The 20,717-nt window shown below is 35.5% G+C and overlaps 2 protein-coding genes across 11 annotated transcripts in view; one reads left to right on the forward strand and one right to left on the reverse strand.

The window, feature by feature from the left end:
- The first annotated feature begins 142 nt into the window (after nt 1–142).
- On the forward strand, nt 143–15,565 carry LOC127874464 (solute carrier family 66 member 3-like). Its single transcript, XM_052418817.1, has 6 exons — nt 143–519; nt 5,684–5,766; nt 6,173–6,245; nt 6,403–6,469; nt 13,960–14,080; nt 15,253–15,565. The coding sequence occupies exons 1-6, from the start codon at nt 362–364 to the stop codon at nt 15,387–15,389; spliced, it is 639 nt and encodes a 212-aa protein (XP_052274777.1). The 5' UTR covers nt 143–361; the 3' UTR covers nt 15,390–15,565.
- A 1,871-nt stretch (nt 15,566–17,436) lies between these two features.
- Nucleotides 17,437–20,717, reverse strand: part of LOC127874455 (dual specificity protein phosphatase CDC14A-like) — a 55,311-nt gene continuing 52,030 nt past the window's right edge. For all 10 annotated transcript variants that reach the window (XM_052418799.1, XM_052418798.1, XM_052418796.1 and 7 more), the window contains one exon: nt 17,437–20,574. In XM_052418799.1, the coding sequence (XP_052274759.1) occupies nt 20,529–20,574 (46 nt within the window). In that variant the 3' untranslated portion in view covers nt 17,437–20,528. The remainder of the gene's footprint in view (nt 20,575–20,717) is intronic.

The following is a 20,717-nucleotide window of genomic DNA, read 5'->3' on the forward strand; positions in this document are numbered from 1 at the left end:
CCGCCCCTCCTGCCGCAAGCATGGTAAGACAACAGCAAAGCATGCGAAAGGAAAGCTTTTTATCCTCCAAGAATATATTAGGAAATGGGTACCAGTCTATGTTGTGAAAGTTACAAATCAATTATTTTGCGAACTTATTTGTTGCTGGACTACAATGCAGCAAGCGTCTTGATGACCCTGTTCTGTTTAATGTTTATAAACGTTTCATTATAATAATACGCACTGAATTATATAATTTACGTTAAATATTTAATTCTTTTTAAGTATAAGATTAAAATTTTACCTTTGATAAACTGTCAATCAGGTACATCGGTTGAAACAATTTAAATAGAAAAGTACAAATAATAAGCGCTACCTGACCATGATGACGTGGGCGTCTGCAGAAGTTGTCTGCAATTTTCTGAGTTTTACAGTAGTGGCACTATGTATTATCATGAAAGTGCCGCAGATTTGGGGATCGTTCAGATCTGGAAACACAAATGGAATAAGCCTTCCCAGTGTTATGCTGGAACAAACAGGGTAAATTGCTGAGTGAAAAATTTTTTGCAGTGTCTTGAAATAACTTTCCTCAAATTACCATAAGTCGAGCGGTTAAGGAAACAAGTAAAAGAATTTCTGAATTAATGAAGCAAACTGCAGCAATACACGATTTACCTTCAGGGATTTATTTAATTCCCGTTAAATCCATTTAATAAATGTTTATTTACAGCGTGTTTAACCAAGCAAAGCCGATAGTTCCATACACACCCCAAGAACATTAACTCCGCGCGTTGTTTACCTTAAGTCCAGACTTCACGTCCGGGAAAGGGAGAGCACTGTAGTGTAATGGATTAGGCCAACTAAACTGAAAACATCGCTTCTCTGAACAAATTTTACTCAAACTAAAACAGTAATTTATTTTTTCAATATTTTATAAATACAATTTAACAAGTTTCTGTCACTTTTCCTAACAACAACTGTCACTCTTCCTTAGCACAGCATGGGCACATAAATGTTGCACCTCTTCTGATGACTTTTATGTCTGTACAAAATGACAGGTGTACCCAGTGGTTGCAGGGTCTATTGACACACTGTGCCCATTTTACCAAAATTATTGAAGCACTGTGTCTAACAGCTAAAGGGCAGTGCCCCAGATAATTATTTGGGAAATAGGGTTTTCACCCATTGATTTTGAAAAATAGGGTGATTTCATTCTTGAAATAGGGTGAAATGAGTTATAAAAATGCATACCTTAAAATCATTGCTGCTTTACTTCTGTTGAAGCTGCACACTTATATTGACTCAATAAAACTGTTAACTATCATAATTAGCTTTAATAAACTAATGTTTCATAACATCTTTAATCCTTGAAACTGTCCATAATATACACTTTAAACTTTAAAAAAAACAACAACCTGATGTTAACTGACATCTTTGTAACTGTCAAACATACAGATCGATATTTTTGCGCAACAATCGCGGACGTCTTTCGACCTCTTGTAGGCATATTTATTTCGCATTGTAATAGAAACTGAAAGTACAGACGCTTTACAAATACATGCACAATGATCGAAGGATTAAGTCATATTGAAAACGCATGTATGTCGTCGTAAATAATTTAGTCAGACGCTTTATTTAACTATGAAATCTAGTCCGCATAGCGTTTGAATAACTTTGACTGTTTTCCTGCTTCGTCATCCAAGCGCTTGCTGAATGAAACAGTCGCAGCGTTACTAATAATAACTCCAAAGAGAAAATACCGAAAATGAGCAAAGCATTTTGGATCGAAGCTATTGTATCGTACGCATTAAATTTGACAAATTTGCGTAAATGTCAAATTGGTTGCGTTTTCAATACGCATGATATTGTATTTCTTTGCGTTTTTAAATATTTTAATAGGGTGATAGACGCAGATACGCAGCTTATCTGGGGCACTGTAAAGGGGAAAATTGTTTGCACTGGCAACACAAGTCCCCTTCATTTTCAGTATCACTACTGTCAGAAAAGATGTTCACTTTAGAGGGGCCAGGCCGGGGAGATGAACTGTGGGCCTCATTACTGGTAGCTTTCTTAGTTTTGTTTGGTTTATTCCTGTTTTGATTCTCTGTATGTTCCGTCATTTGTTTCAAGACCTCTCCTGATATTTCTTTACCTGCCACTATTTTACTCATTGTATTTCTAGCTTTTGACAAATTTCCACTTTTTGTTTTCTTTATTGTTCTTTCTTTCTGTGCAAACATGTCTACACCATCAACTTGTATCCCACCTTCAACAGTTTTCTGGCTGTCTGAAGTTTCTGTCTCAGAGTGCTGAAAAACTAAAGCTGGGATGAGACATGGGCTGGGGACAGCGTCTGCATTAAACGGGTATATACCTGCACGGCGAAATGATAAAGTAAGGTTTTCTGCAGACAGTGACTTCATGTAGGACTTTGATGCGACCTCACACACATTATAGCATGTAATGACAGCTGATGTTTGGCCCATTAGTCGATGGCAGAGGCTGTCATACATCTTCTGGAAAGGCCCAAAGCAGCCAATATCTAAAGGTTGAAGGATATGGCTGCAATGAGGGGGAATGACAAATATGATGATGTTGTGTTCCAGAGCCCATTCTGTTAAACCAACTGAAACATGTGATTTGTGGCCATCAAGTATCAGTAATTTCTTCTGGTCACTAGATCCTGGGGTGAACTTGAGGAAATGCTGCTCTAAATAAGTGCCGAAAATGCAACCATTGGACCATCCAGTCTCACTAACTGTTCTATTAGAGCCTGGAGCTGCACCATTCAACAAGTCAGGTTTCATCCGTTGGCCTGGGAATATGTAAAATGGGGGTATAGCTTGACCTGCTGCATTCCCTGCACCCAATTATTGTGATTGTCTGCCCCTTTCCAGATGTGACAGATGAAGGACAGTTATCAGCACCAGCAACGATGAATGGTGGTTTGTGATTAACTGTTACCCCTTTTTCATCAAGGTTATAGATCAGGTGGGGCTTATCAGTCATTTCATATTTTGTTAATGTTTCTTTTAGGTTGTGGTAAAAATTAGAGATGGTCTCCCTTGAGGCCATTTTAGCTCGAGCATGATCAAGGGCTCTTGGTTTGAGAACTTTGAGTTCTGGCCAGCGCTTCAACAAACCATAAATCCATTTTAAAGACAGGGGTTTTTCTTTCGTTTTTTTACCCAACTGAACGGCGTAGTCAAATGCAATGTCAATACACTCTTTTCTGGTGTACCCATAGCCATATTCAGCCATTTTTTAGCTCACCTGAGCACAACATGCTCATGGTGAGCTTTTGTGATCGCCTTTTGTCCGTTGTCCGTCGTGCGTTGTGCGGCGTCAACATTTGCCTTGTTAACTCTCTAGAGGCCACATTTATTGTCCAATCTTCATGAAATTTGGTCAGAAGATTGGTCTCAATGATATCTTGGATGAGTTCGAAAATGGTTACGTTTGCTTGAAAAACATGGCTGCCAAGGGGCGGGGCATTTTTCCTTATATGGCTATATATGGCTATAGTAAAATCTTGTTAACACTCTAGAGGTCACATTTATAGTCCGATCTTCATGAAACTCGGTCAGAAGATTCATCCCAATAATATCTTGGAGAAGTAAAAAAATGATGCTGGTTGGTTGAAAAACATGGCCACCATGGGGGCGGGGCATTTTTCCTTATATGGCTATAGTTAAACCTTGGTAATGACTCTAGAGGTCACATTTATATTGCAATCATCTGGAAACTTGGTCAGACGATTTGTCCCAATGATATCTTGGATGAGTTCGAAAATGGTTTTGGTTGCTTTAAAAGCATGGCCACAAGGGGCGGGGCATTTTTCCTTATATATGGCTATATATGGCTATAGTAAAACCTTGTTAACACTCTTGAGGCCACATTGATTGTCCAATCTTCATGAAATTTGGTCAGAAGATTGGTCTCAATGACATCTTGGATGAGTTCGAAAATAATTATGTTTGCTTGAAAAACATGGCTTCCAAGTGGCGGTGTATTTTTCCTTATATGGCTATAGTAAAATCTTGTTAACACTCTAGAGGCCACATTTACTGTCCGATCTTCATGAAACTTGGTCAGAAGATTCATCCCAATAATATCTTGGATGAGTTCAAAAATGATGCTGGTTGGTTGAAAAACATGGCTGCCAGAGGGCGGGGCATTTTTCCTTATATGGCTGTAGTAAAACCTTGTTAACACTCTAAAGGCCACATTTATTTTCCGATCTTCATGAAACGGGTCAGACGATTTTTCCCAATAATATCTTGTTATCTCAGGTGAGCGACTTTTGGCCTTTCAGGCCCTCTTGTTTGAAATGTTGAACCAATTTCTTTTCTTCCTCAAAGGTAAACAAAGGCAAAGCTCCTGAAGACTTGATGTTTACATTGACCCTTCCAGCAGTTCTATCTCTTAGAGTTGTTTGTGGGACGTTGCATAAGGCAACCGCTTTTCTTACAGTGACATCTGTTTTTACTAGCTTGTAAGCATTTGATAAAGCTGTTGGCAAGTACAATCTATGTTTCTTTATCTTTTTAAGTCCTTTTGGATAAGCCTTAAAAGAAAAAAAGTTAAAAAAAATCACCATTTGGAAAAGGTCTGAAAACCAATTTAATAAAAAAAGCTTTGCCTTAAATTTACTACGATTTACTACTTTTTCCGATATGAAGCGCTGTCAATGAAAGTGTTATGTTTAGATCGTCTGCTTCACTTTTCAATTTTTGTGAAAATTTAATAAAAAGGACCAATGAAATGTATGGAATATAGATAAATTTGTATAATTTAGTTAAAGTTATATTTTAAAATGCAATTTTACCTGTTTTTTCCTCATTTTTTATTTATTTGTTTTTGTTTATAAGCGTAGTTCTACCAGTTCATCAAAATACTCGGAGCACTTGCGTGTGACGTCATCAAAATGGTCGCGTTCTTAATGTTAACAAAGTGATCGACTTTGGGTCATGCTCGACTCAAGGTAATTGGAGGATACAGTTTGTAAACCAGTTCCGAATATTCAGCAGTTCCAATTAATTTGTATTTAATTTTCCATAATGCCCCAATAAAAACAAAATGATAAGTGTCTAAGGTATACATTAGGTAAAGGACTAAATAAACAAAGTTTTAGCAAGAAAGCTTTTGTATTATGCTTACAGGGGGGATCAATGCAGCAAAAATGATTGAATGAGTTATGTTTTGAACGTGCATATGGATATAGAAGGCTTTATTATTTTCAAATAAACTTTTTGCTGATTGAAAACAAATGCGATGACAATATTTTGAAATACTAATTTTGTAAGTTGAATGATTTTTAATAACTTTCCAAAGAGTGAACTTTAATTGGCTATTTTAACAAACAAAATGCAAATGCTGTCTGGCATAACCTGTTATCATGCAAAATAAATTGTACCCTTTATATTGACATCTCCTCACATTGACACTTAATCCCGAAAAAAATTATTGTGGTCAAAAGAATTAACGTGTTTTGCCGGGTGATTCTACTGGTTGACTGACTGTATCCTGGTGTGGGGTATTTTCGACAGTGTAAGGCTTCTATTGATTAATTCTCATTTCAATGCAAAAAGAAACAAAAAAGGATGTTGGATATTCAAAATAATTATATTATTTTACCAGGTCTAGGCCCATAACCATAACTGAAAACTATATTTATATTTATTTTTATACATTTATTTGAAAGGTACTCCATAATGCTGTCCTACAGTTTTGCCATGGAGTATGCTGTAATGAACTACTTGGAGACAGGATTCCTTCTTGTTCAAAGTATGAATACTTAATCATTTATCATGTACATACTAATATACAATGTTATTGTAATGCAATAAATTTAGACCTGCTTTATTAAAAATCTAACAAGTTTCAGTTCTTTCTGAATGTTGTTGACAGAATGTTTGTGAAATAAAGTACATGTAAATGAAATGACCCAGTTACACAAAAATTAAGTAGTAAAGGAATGATTAGGCTGTGTAGAATTAATGCCCTTCATAGTTTTATAAGACTGGTTCATACTTCTGATAATTTACAACATTCAATCCATAATTTAGTATTATCATGACCAGTCTTTCATGGAAAGCTATAATCGATAGTAAACAATCGTAATATGAATTGGCAAATTAACTAGTTAATAACCTTACATGATCTAGTAAACAACCTTACATTGTCATTTCAGATTGGTTTATGTTGGGCTTGATAGTGTATACAAGAAACCTGCTGTCACCTAAAGTGCTGCTGCTTTTGGCCATGTATCCTTTCTTGTTTAAATATGAATACATGTATTTTCTATTCCAGAGTACATGTTTCTTTGATTTTGTCTTAGCCAGTTTGTGTTACTTTCTAAAAACCTTGTGTGTGTGTAAATCACAAAGTATTCTACCTTTGTTTTCCTGATCTTCTGTTCAGATATATGGTGGTGTTTTCCTCGATTGCTTACAAAGCATTACCTGATCTTGTTCTAAAATCTGCCATTGTACGTAGCCTTTCTGCACGTCTGTTTATGTATATATTGTAGTCTTTTGATTGTTTCTGTGTTTCGAGTTAGCAATACATCGTTTCTAATGCAGCAATACATCGTTTCTAATGCAGCAATACATCGTTTCTAATGCAGCAATACATTGGTTCTTAAGCAGCAATACATTGGTTCTAATGCAGCAATACATTGGTTCTAATGCAGCAATACATTGGTTCTAATGCAGCAATACATTGGTTCTAATGCAGCAATACATTGGTTTTAATGCAGCAATACATTGGTTCTAATGCAGCAATACATTGGTTCTAATGCAGCAATACATTGGTTCTAATGCAGCAATACATTGGTTCTAATGCAGCAATACATTGGTTCTAATGCAGCAATTAAATACATTGGTTCTAATGCAGCAATACATTGGTTCTAATGCAGCAATACATTGGTTCTAATGCAGCAATACATTGGTTCTAATGCAGCAAAACATTGGTTCTAATGCAGCAATACATTGGTTCTAATGCAGCAATACATTGGTTCTAATGCAGCAATACATTGGTTCTAATGCAGCAATACATTGGTTCTAATGCAGCAATACATTGGTTCTAATGCAGCAATACGTTGGTTCTAATGCAGCAAAGGAATTCATGCATCAAAGGAACTTTAACCAATATTACTGACAAACTACAAATATGCACATATCTTATCATTTAAAGAATGTGGGATTAGTCTAGTAGGAACGGAGGTTCACCATGCATGATTGGAAGTTTTTTTTTTAATACGCTGATGATGTTCTACATTGCCTCGGGTGAAAGAAAATTTTTGTTCCCAATAAAAAAAGTGTTCCCATGGGGTTTAAATCCAAGATGGCCGCCAAGATGGCCGACCAAAAACCTTGAAAATACCGTCATTTTGCTAATGACACTAACAACATTTATTTTCCTAGATTTTGGTAGGCATTTTAATTTAAGCAATCAATAACATATTATGCTATTAAACAAATACATTTTTGGGTGAAATATTATACATTTTATAAAAATAATGACTACATATATGAAAAAAAGGTGCCAAAAATCATGTTTTTTTGGCTGATGACATGTTTCAATATGTACCTGAAAAGCAGTTTAAGTACAATTATCATTCTAACTAAATTTATGTACACCTATGGGACTAAGGAATATAATAATATAACATTTCATGTGAATATTACCAATAATTATGATATATAAGACAATAAAAGTGGGTGGGGTAAATTACAAATTTGAAGGAAAATGCATGTTGATATATTTATTGATATACTAGCCCTTTTTAACTTGTTATGTTTATGTATGAAGATTGTTTTTGATACTTACAAGTAGATTCTACTTTTTTTAGATATAAAATACATTTCACTTACTGATAGTAGTGTATTTACCGTAAATATATGAAAAAATATAATTTATAAACAAACGGCATTCAAATGTCTCACATTGAGCAAATAGCACATTTGTTGCAAATTAACACTTAAATTGTCCAATAAAAATCATATTTGTTCCAAAACAAACAGTGTCATGTTTTATACAATACTGCTGAGAATGTGATGATTTTGTGAATTTTCTTTTTATGGATGTAGTTGAGTGGGTGAAGGTGATATTATAAATATTTAAAGGAAGTTGTTTTATAGAACTTTCATCTGGTGAATAAAATATGATACAGTGTGGTTTTAATGATCCTAAATTTGCTTTATAACCTTATTTGTTTCAGTATATAATAATTAAACTGTTAAAAGGTAGGTAATTAGGTACATTGTTTGAATATGTATAGTTTTAGCTTCGCACAAGGGAGATAATTACGTAAATATTTTGACTGATTTCCAAATTACATTTATTTTATAGTATTTTCCCTTATAAATAATTTAGCCACTAAATATGTTCGTCTGCAATCAAATGTCCAGCAAAAGATCCATTTTAATATAATACTATGAAGGAAACCAAACAGCACGGTAAAATTATTTACCCCATCTTTATTGACTATTGTAGTTTTAATAGAAATTGATGTTCTTATCTCTATCTCTATCTCTCGGTTAATGTGCTGGGCCCCTCTGGGACATTGTCGCACAATTGTGAACTATGTACACGAGTGAAGGGAAGAACAATGGTTAAAAGCCGGATAAAAACATTTTGCTCCAGAGTTATATGCACAGCTCCCCCATCCTAGTCTTAAAGACATCTATGGACGGGGAAATGACCACCTGTTCTGAGAGACCATTCCAGAGGCGTATTCCAGTTGGGAAGAAGGAATACTGGTAGGCATTGACTGTCGTAAATGGCACTATTAAGTGGTTTGCATGGCCTCTGGTGTGCACTCCTGCTGGTATGAGTACACTTCTGGAATCGATGTCCACCAGGTTGTTTACTATCCTGTACATCATGACCACTTTTGCCGTTTGGCGTCTGTATTCAAGCGTTGGCCAACCGAGCTTGTTCATCATTGCAGTGACACTGCTGGTGTATCGGTAGTCGCCTGTGCAGAAGCGGGCATTTCTTCGTTGGACAGATTCCAATTTGTTGATGTTGGATCGGGTTTTGGGATCCCAAACAGATGCCGCATACTCAAGCTGGGGTCTTACAAGAGATGTGTATGCCTTTACCTTGATGTCTGTAGGGCAGGTTGCCAGATTTCTACGAAGGAAGGCTGATGTTCAGTTTGCCTTTTTAGGGGTGATGTCTATATGGCTGTTCCACGTGAGTTTTCTGTCTATGGTCACACCAAGGTATTTGGCTTTATCTGTCTGTTTAAGTGTTTTGCCATGGATGTTGTTTGAGCCAGGTGTGATGTTCCGCTTGTTGGTAATACGGATCATTTCGCACTTGTCTGGATTTAAGTCCATTAACCACTCCCGCTCCCATACTTGTAACTGGTCGAGGTCATCTTGAAGTGCCTTGGTGTCATCTGCCGATCTTATGGTCCTGTATAGTAGACAGTCATCCGCAAAGAGGCGTACAGTTGATGAGACTCTACCTGGGAGGTCATTTATGTAGACCAAGAACAGGAGAGGCCCTAGGACAGTACCCCGAGGGACTCCTGATGTAACCGGGGCTGGTGCAGATACCTTTCCGTCAAGTACAACTTGCTGTTGTCTATCGGATAGGAAGCTGTTAATCCACCCCATAGTCTTGCCGCGCACACCGTAGTGGTGCAGCTTTGTTGAAAGACGTTGGTGGGGCACCTTGTCGAATGCTTTAGAAAAATCAAGTAGTATCCCGTCAATCTGTTGCTTGTTACTCAACCCTGCTGCGAGATCCTGTACTGTGTTGATGAGTTGTGACTCGCATGATCTCCTCTTCCGGAATCCGTGCTGTGCATCGGAGAGAAGCTTGTGTTCATCCAAGAACTTCATCAAGTGGCTGTGAACAATGTGTTCCATGGTCTTACAGCAGATAGAGGTAAGTGACGCAGGGCGATAGTTGGAAGCTTGGTTCTTGTCTCCTTTCTTGAAAAGTGGAGTGACATTGGCATGTTTCCAATCAGTAGGGACTTGGCACTGACAATGAGACGCTTGAAAGATGAGGGTTAGTGCTGGGGCTATGACCGATGACATCTCCTTTAGGAATCTGGATGATATCTGGTCTGGTCCTGATGCTTTGTGTAGGTTGAGGGCTTCAAGTAGCTTCCTTACACCATTGACATGGATCATCAGTGGGGGGGCCTCCACTGGGATATCCTGTCCGAGGTCTGGAAGGTTCTCGCAGTCTTCCTTTGTGAACACAGAGGAGAACTGGTTGTTCAGGATTTCTGCTTTTGCACTAGCATCAGAATGGGTGGACCCATCTTTTTTCAGGGGTGCAACGCCTGAACTGTCGCTTTTCATGCCTTTTACATATGAGTATAGCTTTTTGTTGTTGCCTCCAGGTTCACTTATCATGTCTCTAACATACTCATTTCTGGCATTTCTACAGGCTTTCTGGTTTTCTTTCTGGATCTGTCGGTAAATATTCCATTCTGTCTGATCTTTAGATTTTCTGGCTCTACGATATGCCCGTTTCTTTCTTCGAGCTAGTTTTCTAATATTTCTATTGCACCATGGTTGGTTGAATATTGAAGATGTTAGCTTAGATTGTACATGCGATTCAATGACTTTGTTACATTGTTGTTTGAAGTCTGCCCATTGTGTGTTGATTGGTGAAGCGATGCTGTGGTTTCCAACAAAGGTTTTGCTAAAGCTGTCAAGGTCTTCTTTCATTGCAGGTGTATTCGCCTTTTTCCATAAAAAGATGCGTCGTTGAACTGGTATTGACGTTTCGGGATCACATTTGTGTCTATGAGGACCGTATCATGGTCACTTAGGCCAGGCATGGGTAGGCATCTTTCGACAAGAGTTGGGCGGTTTGTGCAGAAAATGTCAAGTGTATTTTCGTTTCTTGTTGGGAAAGTCACTAGTTGTTCACTGGCGGTATCATTAATTGTGTTGATCTGGATGGAGTACTGATGACCAATTTTGGTGTCTGTGGTCCAGTCTATGTCTGGGAGGTTGACGTCTCCTCCGATCCAGATGATATTATTGCGATATTGAGAGTGGAGGTTCCTTATCTCTTGGCAAAGGTTTGATGTGTAGTCAAGATTATTGTCAGTAGGCCTATACAGGCATCCTATAATGATGGGTTTCTTTGTACTAGATGTGTTAAATGAGGCTGCAATAAATTCTGAAGTAGTACTGTTTAGGATCTCTGTGCCTTCCATGTCGTGTTTGGCAATTATAGCAACTCCACCATAGGTGCTGTTCGTTCTATCTCTGCAGGAAACAAACACGCAGTTGTCTGGCAGGATCTCTCTTTCAAAAATACTTGAATTTAGCCATGTTTCGCTTGCGAGGATTATGTCTGGGTCAACCTGTTCAAGTAGTGCCCAGAATGTTTCACGTTTGGCCCTTATGCTTTGAAAGTTAATGACAAGAATTCGCAGCGTCTTCTTAGGTGCTGGTTGTCTATGGCGACTTATAGTAGGTGATGATGTGAAAAGTGGCGAGCCCAAATTGGTACTCCTGTGCGAAGAAAATGAGGAGGATGTAGGTGTTGAGCAGTTGGACGCTTCATAATCCATAAATAGGCTGGAGTTAAATTTTGGCATGCCGCATTGACAGCAATGCCAGATGTCGTCGATTCCCTCAAGGGCATTGTAAACTCCTGATGACATCTGTAGACAATCCTTGTGGTACCAGGTAGTACAATCACTGCACTGGATGGACTTGACGGTGCGAGACCATGTGCAAGCCCTGCCGCATTCACCACAGGGGTACTTGGGCTTCTTAAAAGATGTAGGTCCGGGGTTTGGGTGACAATCTGATGCATTTAAAATCAACAATGAAAACAGGTACAGAAAGTGACCAGACATGCACTTCTTTGATGTCATCTTTAGGGCATGTTTGTTGAACGTGGAACGACTGACGTGGAAAATACCACGTAAAACACAATATGTGATGGTGATTCAGGTCTGTATGGTGTTACTATGTCATACCAATTGCAACTGGTGGACAGGAGGATGATCAACATCGACGACAGAAAAAGTAAATTCATAATTGTAGTCTAGAATTCGAATGGTGCGCCGATTCGGACAGTTGTTCAATAAAGTGCATTAATATTTAATGTACATGGAAACAAATTGTGTTGGTTTTGTTTACAACTACAAGACGTTCCTAGCGAAATATACGATATGGTCATTAAAGAGTTCAGGTTTGTATTTTAATGAGAGAATAAAATATGAAGTAATTGTTTCTTAATCGTGACACAATTGAAATTATTCTAAACACTTAACAAACAAAAACTTGAATTCCAGATTAACTTTTTTACCATAAATTACTATCGTCTTGCCATATTGAAGAAGGCCAACAACTCCACAATAGAGTGTCCAGAACCATTTGACGATAATCAAGGATGGGTTGTAAAGGACAATGTGTTGGAGCCATTATGGGCCAAGGGTCCAATTCTGCCTTCAAGTTTAATTGACATTCTGGGCCATGTGAACACAGAATTTGATGAGAAAGAAGAAGATGAGGAAGATGCTGACTTCCTCGAACTGGAAATGACACTGTCAGATGAGGATTAATCCGTATCTGACACTGTCGTTTCCAGTTTGAGAAAATTTGAGAAAATCAATATCTCCCTCATCTACCCCCCCCCCCCTCCCCCAAAAAAACACATTCACGCTCTAAAGTATGTTTTAATGTTACTGTTTGTGTTAAAACAAGTATTTTTAATTTGTATTTGTTGGCTTCTTACCCTTAAAGTGAAATATTACCACATATTCTGTTATTTGCTTTCTATGAGATATTATAATGCGTTACTTTTGTATATAAATGATATGTTTTCGTTTTTTTTTAACGGTAAAAATACTATTATCAGTTAGGGAAATGCATTTAATATTAAAAAACATTGTGAATGCACTTGTTAGTGTCAGAAACAATCTTTATACATAAACATAACAAGTTAAAAAAGCTAGTACCTCTCAAAACATATTAACATGCACATTAGGAATTTTTTCTTCAAATTTGTTATTTACCCCACCCACTTTTATTGTCTTATATATCATAATTATTGATAATATCACATGAAATGTTATATTATTATATTCCTTAGTCCCATAGGTGTACATAAATGTAGTTAGGATGATAATTGTATTTAAACTGCTTTTCAGGTACAAATTGAAACATGTCATAAGCCAAAAAAACATGATTTTTGGTAGCTTTTTTCATAAATATAGTCATTATTTTCATACAATGTATAATATTTCACCAACAAATGTATTTGTTTAATAAGAATAATATGTTATTAATTGCTTAAATTAAAAAGCTTACCAAAATCTAGGAAAATAAATGTTGTTAGTGTCATTTGCGAAATAACGGTATTTTCAAGGTTTTTGGTCGGCCATCTTGGCGGCCATCTTGGATTTAGACCCCATGCCATGGGAACACTTTTTTTCTTGGGAACAAACATTTTCTTTTACCCGAGGCAATGTAGAACATCATCAGCATATTAAAAAAAAAAACTTCCAATCATGCATGGTGGACCTCCGTTCCTACTAGACTAGATCTTTTACAAACAGAAACAAACTTGAGTTGTAATGACATAACCTAACAAGGGGTATTGGTGCATAAAGATTCGCTCTTGTCTGTCCTTCCTTCCATCTTTGCATCAGTCTCTTTTTTGTGTTGTGCATAACTCAAGGGTATTAATTTATTGCTAAAGGGATGAAATTTTGCAAACATATCAACCAGTATGTGAACTTGAGCACCTCCATATTTTGGTGGGATATTTTTGACATAACCGGAGTTATGTCCCCTGTTTTAGCAAAAAATACATTTTTAATGTGTGTCACACATTGGTAAAAAAGTATTTGCTGTTAGAAGGCTGACAATTTGCAAACTTATTATTCAACAGATTTTTGAGTAACAGTTTTTATATAAAGAGAAAAAACTCAGTTGTGTCGTTTTTATGGACATATTTTGCCTTTAATTTTGTTTTCAGAGTTTATGCACGCCTTTGGGAGTGTCCAGTAAGCTGACACAGATAGTGGCTCTGTACAGAAGCAAGCATCCAGGCAGACTGAGCGCTCTAACCTGGGGCATAGCGGGATATGGATGCTATGGTATGTGAATGTGGTCACATGGGGCATTGCAGGATATAGATGCTATGGTATGTGAATGTGGTCACATGGGGCATTGCAGGATATGGATGCTATGGTATGTGAATGTGGTCACATGGGGCAATGCGGGATATGGATGCTATGGCATGTGAATGTGGTCACATGGGGCATTGCAGGATATGGATGCTATGGTATGTGAATGTGGTCACTTGGGGCATTTCAGGATATGGATTCTATGGTATGGGGTTTCCTGATGGGTGGAGTTTTCATTTTGATTATTGCTCATGGAATTCTTGCTTCAGCCATGCAAAAGTTGCAGACCTCGGACATTTCTGATAACATTTGCTGAGGTCCAGTACTGTTATTCCGGAAGCTGTGTCAGACGAAAAAACAACAACAATATTTAAAACTTTATTTGGATTAAAAATGAAAATGAAACTAGGTGTATGGAAAAAAAGAGACTGGTTGATGTATAATGTGTTTTTTTACTTGATAGATTGTTTAACTTTGAAGTAAAACAGTAAGAGTACTAGTCTAACTTGTATGAGTTTTTTGTTGTTGTCAATTCATAGTTTTATCTTGTGTAAACAGTAAATGTAATTATGATACAAATACAGGTTATACAAGTTTTTTTGTATTGTTTGTTTAAATAATACCAATTTAGGTCTGGTAAAATCTTGTGAGGTCAGCTAAATTTTAAAAGTTATCAGACCTCATGTCTGGTGAGAATTGTTTGTCTTTCACACGGGTTGATGAGAAAAAGAAGATATATAAGAAAGATTATTAAAAAAAGAGCCTATTATCTTGGTCTCAATCAATTTATGACCATTTATGACAGATTTAGGTTATCTTTTTTAAAGGCTTTCTTACATGTAGCTTTCGGCTATCACAAATGCAAATAGGTATGCCTTTCACTTTTCATACAGTGTGTAACAATTCATTATTGTCTAATTATTTTGTTTTAATAATCTTTTTTATTGGCATTTTTGCGAACGTTACAGTACTTGTAGCATATTTTTGATGTTTATTATAGGTCATTGAGTTTGTGTTCTATAAGTATTCAGAAAACTTTTGGTATGACAAAATAATAATGTGATATGCTGTATCACCTTGACCCTCATTAACTCATTCAATCTGACTGAACATGTTGTGTAGCTTTATTTAATTATTTTCAGTTCGAATTCTTACCAATGTAGTGTTCACTGGAGACCTCTTCATAATTCTCAACTTTACCAGCAGTGCAGTGCTCAACACAACCATGGTGGCCATGATCCTCTACTATACACAACAAGTGAAATCCAAACTCTACTGAAGGCAGTGAAAGGAGTTTTACTTTACTTATGTACATTTTTCCAAATCGGGTATTTGTTGGATATTACTGTCTATTTTATATTGTATTTTATCACATGCTATACCCTGTTTTCAATGTAATACAACCATTACATATTATTTTTTTTACACATGTGTAATACAACATTTTTAAGCGTTTTCATGGGCTTAGTTTTCGTTTATTGACCAATCACATTTTGTTATTTTGCTTTGTATAAGCAGATGCATTCCAAATGACGTCAGGAAATGTAAACAATTATATTCGAGATTTATCAAGACAACACATGGAGTTGGCTTTGTTTGTATGACCTGTGACTGAAGACAACACATGGTGATGGCTTTTTTGTATGACCTGTGACTGAAGATAACACATGGAGATGGTTTTGTTTGTATGACCTGTGACTGAAGACAACACATGGAGATGGCTTTGTTTGTATGACCTGTGACTGAAGATAACACATGGTAATGGCTTTGTTTGTATGACCTGTGACTGAAGACAACACATGGAGATGGCTTTGGGCATAAAACAGTTTGTCCAGACTGAAACTTGTTAATTCATCTTTCTTTTTGAAAATATCCTTCCACAAGTGTTCACCATATGGTAACAATATTGATTAAGCATAGAACGATATTTTCTGAGTCATATTGCTGGGTTGAACCTTACAATTGATATACAATTATTACATGCATCAATATTATGGATTCAAACTATTTTCAATGAAAAATGGCTAATATTCCCCCCTATAACAATATTTTAGTTATTACCAGGTTAACTGTCCTCAATATAGTTGCAAGCAGAGTTTGTAACATACAGCTATTATTTTGAAACCTGGGCCCAATACAGTCAACTGAATGACAATCTAGTGGATCAGGGCTGAAAATGCAAATCAAACAAGCAAATTCGTTAAATTGATATACCCCGCCCAAAATTTATTTTGTGACAGAAGGACGGACAACGCCAATTCTATATCCCTCTGCCTATGACATCTAAGCAAGTATCAATTCTGCTAGTTTTTAATAATGTTCTATATAATGCTTCATATAACTAAAATACTTTCAAACCTCTGTATCTAAAAGTTTCAAAAAGGTTTATAATGAAGACCAAAAACACCTTGGTACAAATATTTATAATACTTCACATTAATAAGTAGTAAATTATGACATTTTTTTTTAAATTGTGTATTTGTGAACAGAAAGATACATTTAAACAATAATTTATACCACAACTTCCATAATTGTATTTTGAATGACAAAACTTGCACACCTCAAGTTCAGCTGAATGCAGTTCTACAAAATTACGCATGTCTCTATGAAGTGTTGAGATTTCCTTTTCAAGTAATTTTCAATTGAACATTTTTGTTACAGATTTATCACATTCTTTTATTTTGTGTCCTTTCAGTTAATAGCATCCATTGGCAGCCAAATTTTAAAATAAGGGAACAGTAATGGGCCATGTTTAATTGTTTTGATTAATGTTGTCATAGACACAAACATCAGCGTATCTGCAGAAATTTCTCACGCCGGATTGAAATGAGCCGTTCTATGGGAAAACCAGGCTGAATTCATGTGTTTAAAGTATTGTCAAAGATAAGCATGTACAGTCCATACTGGCAAATCGGGGACAACACTTTCCACTTTAATGGAATTTTTCTTCTCAAGGTCTTCTCTCCTAAACTAAAATCTAGACGGAAAGTGTTGTTGCAGATTACCCTATGCAGACTGCTCAGGCTTATCAGAGAAGACATAATGTACATGCATTAAGCCTGGTTTTCCCAAAGATGGTCTCTGGGAACACAAATTTTATTCATGGGCATAGATTGTGTTCCCTGACTTGTGCAATTGTCCAGTGTGTAGTTCTGAGCTCAGTTAGTACTCCGTACAGACTGTGATTATTGAATTCCAACAGGTATGGATCAGTTCTCAAATCTGGTGGTGATGTGTGCAACTTGTTTTCTAGATCTGACCATTCATCAGGGCGCTTGAATAATCCATATCAAGGAATCCGGCTAGAAAAATCAAACAAGACTAGATGAACTAATATCATTTTATTTGAGAAGCTTATTCATTCTATTTCAACTAAAATAATTGTGGATAAAAAAAGAAAATACAACTCTACAATTACCACGTGTTATTAAAAAATATGCTCATGATTTGTGACTCTTTATATATAAACATATACATGCAATGTCTCTATAATTCTTAACAGTAGGTGAAAAGAACAACTTCTGGGCAATAACGCTTGTGTAAAACATTCAGTTTTATTTTATCATGTTCCTTTTTTGGTGTGGCACAAACACCTGTTTAACTCTTTCAGTGCTGGAACCGAATTTTGAAGGCCTTAGCAAACAGTTTGGATCCAGATGAGACGCCACAAAAAGTGGCGTCTCATCAGGAGCCAAACTGTTTGCTGTTCTGATAGTATTCTTTGAAAAAAATCGAAGAAAATGCTAATTTTAGAAATTCAGAAGACGACATTTTAGCAGACGACAAATTTCCCAGCATGCAAAGGGTTAAAAAAAATTTTGCTCACAATAAGGTCAAGCAATTTATATATTATTTTATTAGAACACTGTGAAACTATTGTACAAATCATCTAGCAATTCTGCCATAATTATTTTTAGACCAATTATATTATAGATACACTCACATAATAAATACAATCCTTGTTTAAAATGAAATTAAATTTCATCTCAAATCAAACTGAATTACATCAATTTTAAAGATGCTGAATCTGTAAAAAAAAAATCCAAAATTGGTTGACATCTCCTGTTTCAAACAATCACTTTGGCACTGATTCACAATCCACAAAGTATGTGTCAATCCCTATTAGTAATATTAACAAGCTTTTGTAAGCACACACATTTCTTTGAAGGAAAAAAGCTGTCAGCATTTCTTGCATTGTTTATTTACATTTAAATGTCTGCTTTGACGATTGTCTCCATAAATATATCGGCAGACATTGATGCAAAGACAGGAATAGCTCCAAAAAAATCAAGTTACCAAAGAAATGTTTACCAACAGACATTTTATAGGCCAGATTGATAAAACACTCATAAGTTATCAGATAACATTGAGCCTTATGTGTAGGCATTATTTTGCAAAACTCGGCTAGTATTTTACAAATTCAGCATCTTTAACAGTTGATCAATGGGTTAAAAAGAAGTTAATTAGTTAAAATCAATAAAATACTGAAAAAAAAATATTATTCAACAAATGAAGCAACATTAAAACAACTCCAGCAAACTTGCATAAAAATTCTACCAGATGTTCAATGTTTTGATATCAAACTGCTAGCTGTCAATAGAAGATCGACTTAAAGACTTTAAATATGGTGTTTTTTTTTCATGCTGAAAATTGACTCTGCCAATAAGCAAACAAAACCATAATCCTCAAAAAATTTCCCAAGAAATATTCCATAAAAAAGCATGCTGTGGTTTTATCAGGCAAAAACTGTTATTGATTAAATAATATTGCTAAAACATTTACCAGTAAATTAAAACAATTTACTTCAAATTTTTAAACAATTAAGATACCAACGCATCTGAATCATCACTGCTGGTGACATGAAAACAACAAATTACAAAAATGCAGGTGTTGCCAATTCTACGGATACTAGCTCTGTTTTACAGACAGAAACAATGGAATTCACGATGGTACCAAAGCAAAGTTGGCACACCTGTAGGACTAAAATGAATTATTTGAGATATTCAAGAACTGCTTTTATAGCAAAAATTGGAAATTCTAGTGTTATTTAAACCTCATAGCAAAGTCGGAACATTATTTATGTCATCTGGTTATGATAAATTAATTTCTTTTTAAAGAAGACTTCACAGCATATCCAGTACCATATATTAATTCAGAACATATTTTTTGTTTGTTTATTTACAGTTGTTTTGTCCTTGCAAAGGTACCATTACCATTTCATTTGGGACATGTGAAATGTATTATCCATTAGGTTGAAACAATAGAAAACAATGTGTTCACAATCTTAAAGCATTAAGAAATTATTAGATCTACAGTAACGTCTATAAGAAAGTAAGACTTGGGCCTAAAAGGGATAATTATACAAGCAATTGCAACTAGTAACACAATACCAAATATACATATTATTTATTTTAATATATTAATTATTTATAAAAAAAAAACTTTAAAATAACTTAACCAAACTACAAAAACACTCCTGGTCATATATAAAAAATATGAGTGACTTAAAAAAAAAAATATTGGGTAAAAGAATTCTACCTACCAAAGAGTCTAAATGACACCTTAAGCACATTGGCAACTGTTCCATTAAAAGTATATACACATAAAATGATCATATACAAAGCAGTTATGTAAAACCTTATAAAACAAAATTCCTACTTCACTTCCCCGACTTTGTCCTTCACTTTGTCAACTTAAAATACCCAGCAGTTGTTTATATGCATTTTTTTTCTTTTGCAGAAATGCAATGAATGTATCTTGAAAATAGTACAAACACCGAAACACGTGACCACAACAAATCAATGTATATATCACAGATATCAGTTCTGTACAAAAAATACAATTTACTGTACACCAGTCAAAATATATATAAAACAATCCATAAAAAGTAATAAAATAATTTAAAGTATTTATATTCTTATAAACAAACACATGTTCTATTTTATGTGACAGGCTACAAACATGGACAACTAGGAGCTACTTGATGTTCATACATCGTGTTGACAGTTAATATAACATATTACACGACTGTACAATTATTTCAAGTCTTGGTTACATAAGTGTTCTTCAGATTCAATATTTCAATAAAACTTGTATGAAAAAACAAACAACGACCAACTTGGTTGTTTTTTTTCAATGTGCAAACAGCAAAAGTGACTAACAGATGTTAATCCATCAAAAAAATTGTTTATATAGAATGACAAAAAACAAAATGTATCAATGAAAAGAAATTCTATTGATTAAAAATCCTGAATTTTTATTGTGCATAGCATTGTTAATCAAATCACAGTACAGCAATATTGAACATGTTAGGTAAATAATTTAAAAAGTCCATTTTATAATTGATTTCATTAAATTATGTTGTTGTTTATAAACATAATGTTTCTTTAACTGTCTCCTGGATACACAAAGGTCAGGGTCATCGTATCAGCGAAGCTTTAGTACTGCGGGTATGTGGAACCGACCTGAAACGAAAGAGGACTATTTAAAGTGGTATAAATTTAAGGCTTATGCAAGCTTACCTAAGCACTGTACTTTTCTGTTTGTAATGTCACTGTTTGTACAATTGTTTTATCTGCAAAATATATTGGAATTAGTACCAAGTTCA

This window comes from Dreissena polymorpha, chromosome 3 (assembly GCF_020536995.1).
Source record: "Dreissena polymorpha isolate Duluth1 chromosome 3, UMN_Dpol_1.0, whole genome shotgun sequence".
In the NCBI taxonomy this organism is placed as follows: Eukaryota; Metazoa; Mollusca; class Bivalvia; order Myida; family Dreissenidae; genus Dreissena; species Dreissena polymorpha.

Bases quoted from the DNA above. Each gene is read 5' to 3' on its own strand.
- LOC127874464 (XM_052418817.1), top strand. From the start codon at position 362: ATGATGACGTGGGCGTCTGCAGAAGTTGTCTGCAATTTTCTGAGTTTT. The intron at 520-5,683 runs GTAAATTGCTGA...TTTATTTGAAAG, and splicing joins GTTATGCTGGAACAAACAGG to GTACTCCATAATGCTGTCCT. The intron at 14,081-15,252 runs GTATGTGAATGT...AATTATTTTCAG, and splicing joins AGCGGGATATGGATGCTATG to TTCGAATTCTTACCAATGTA.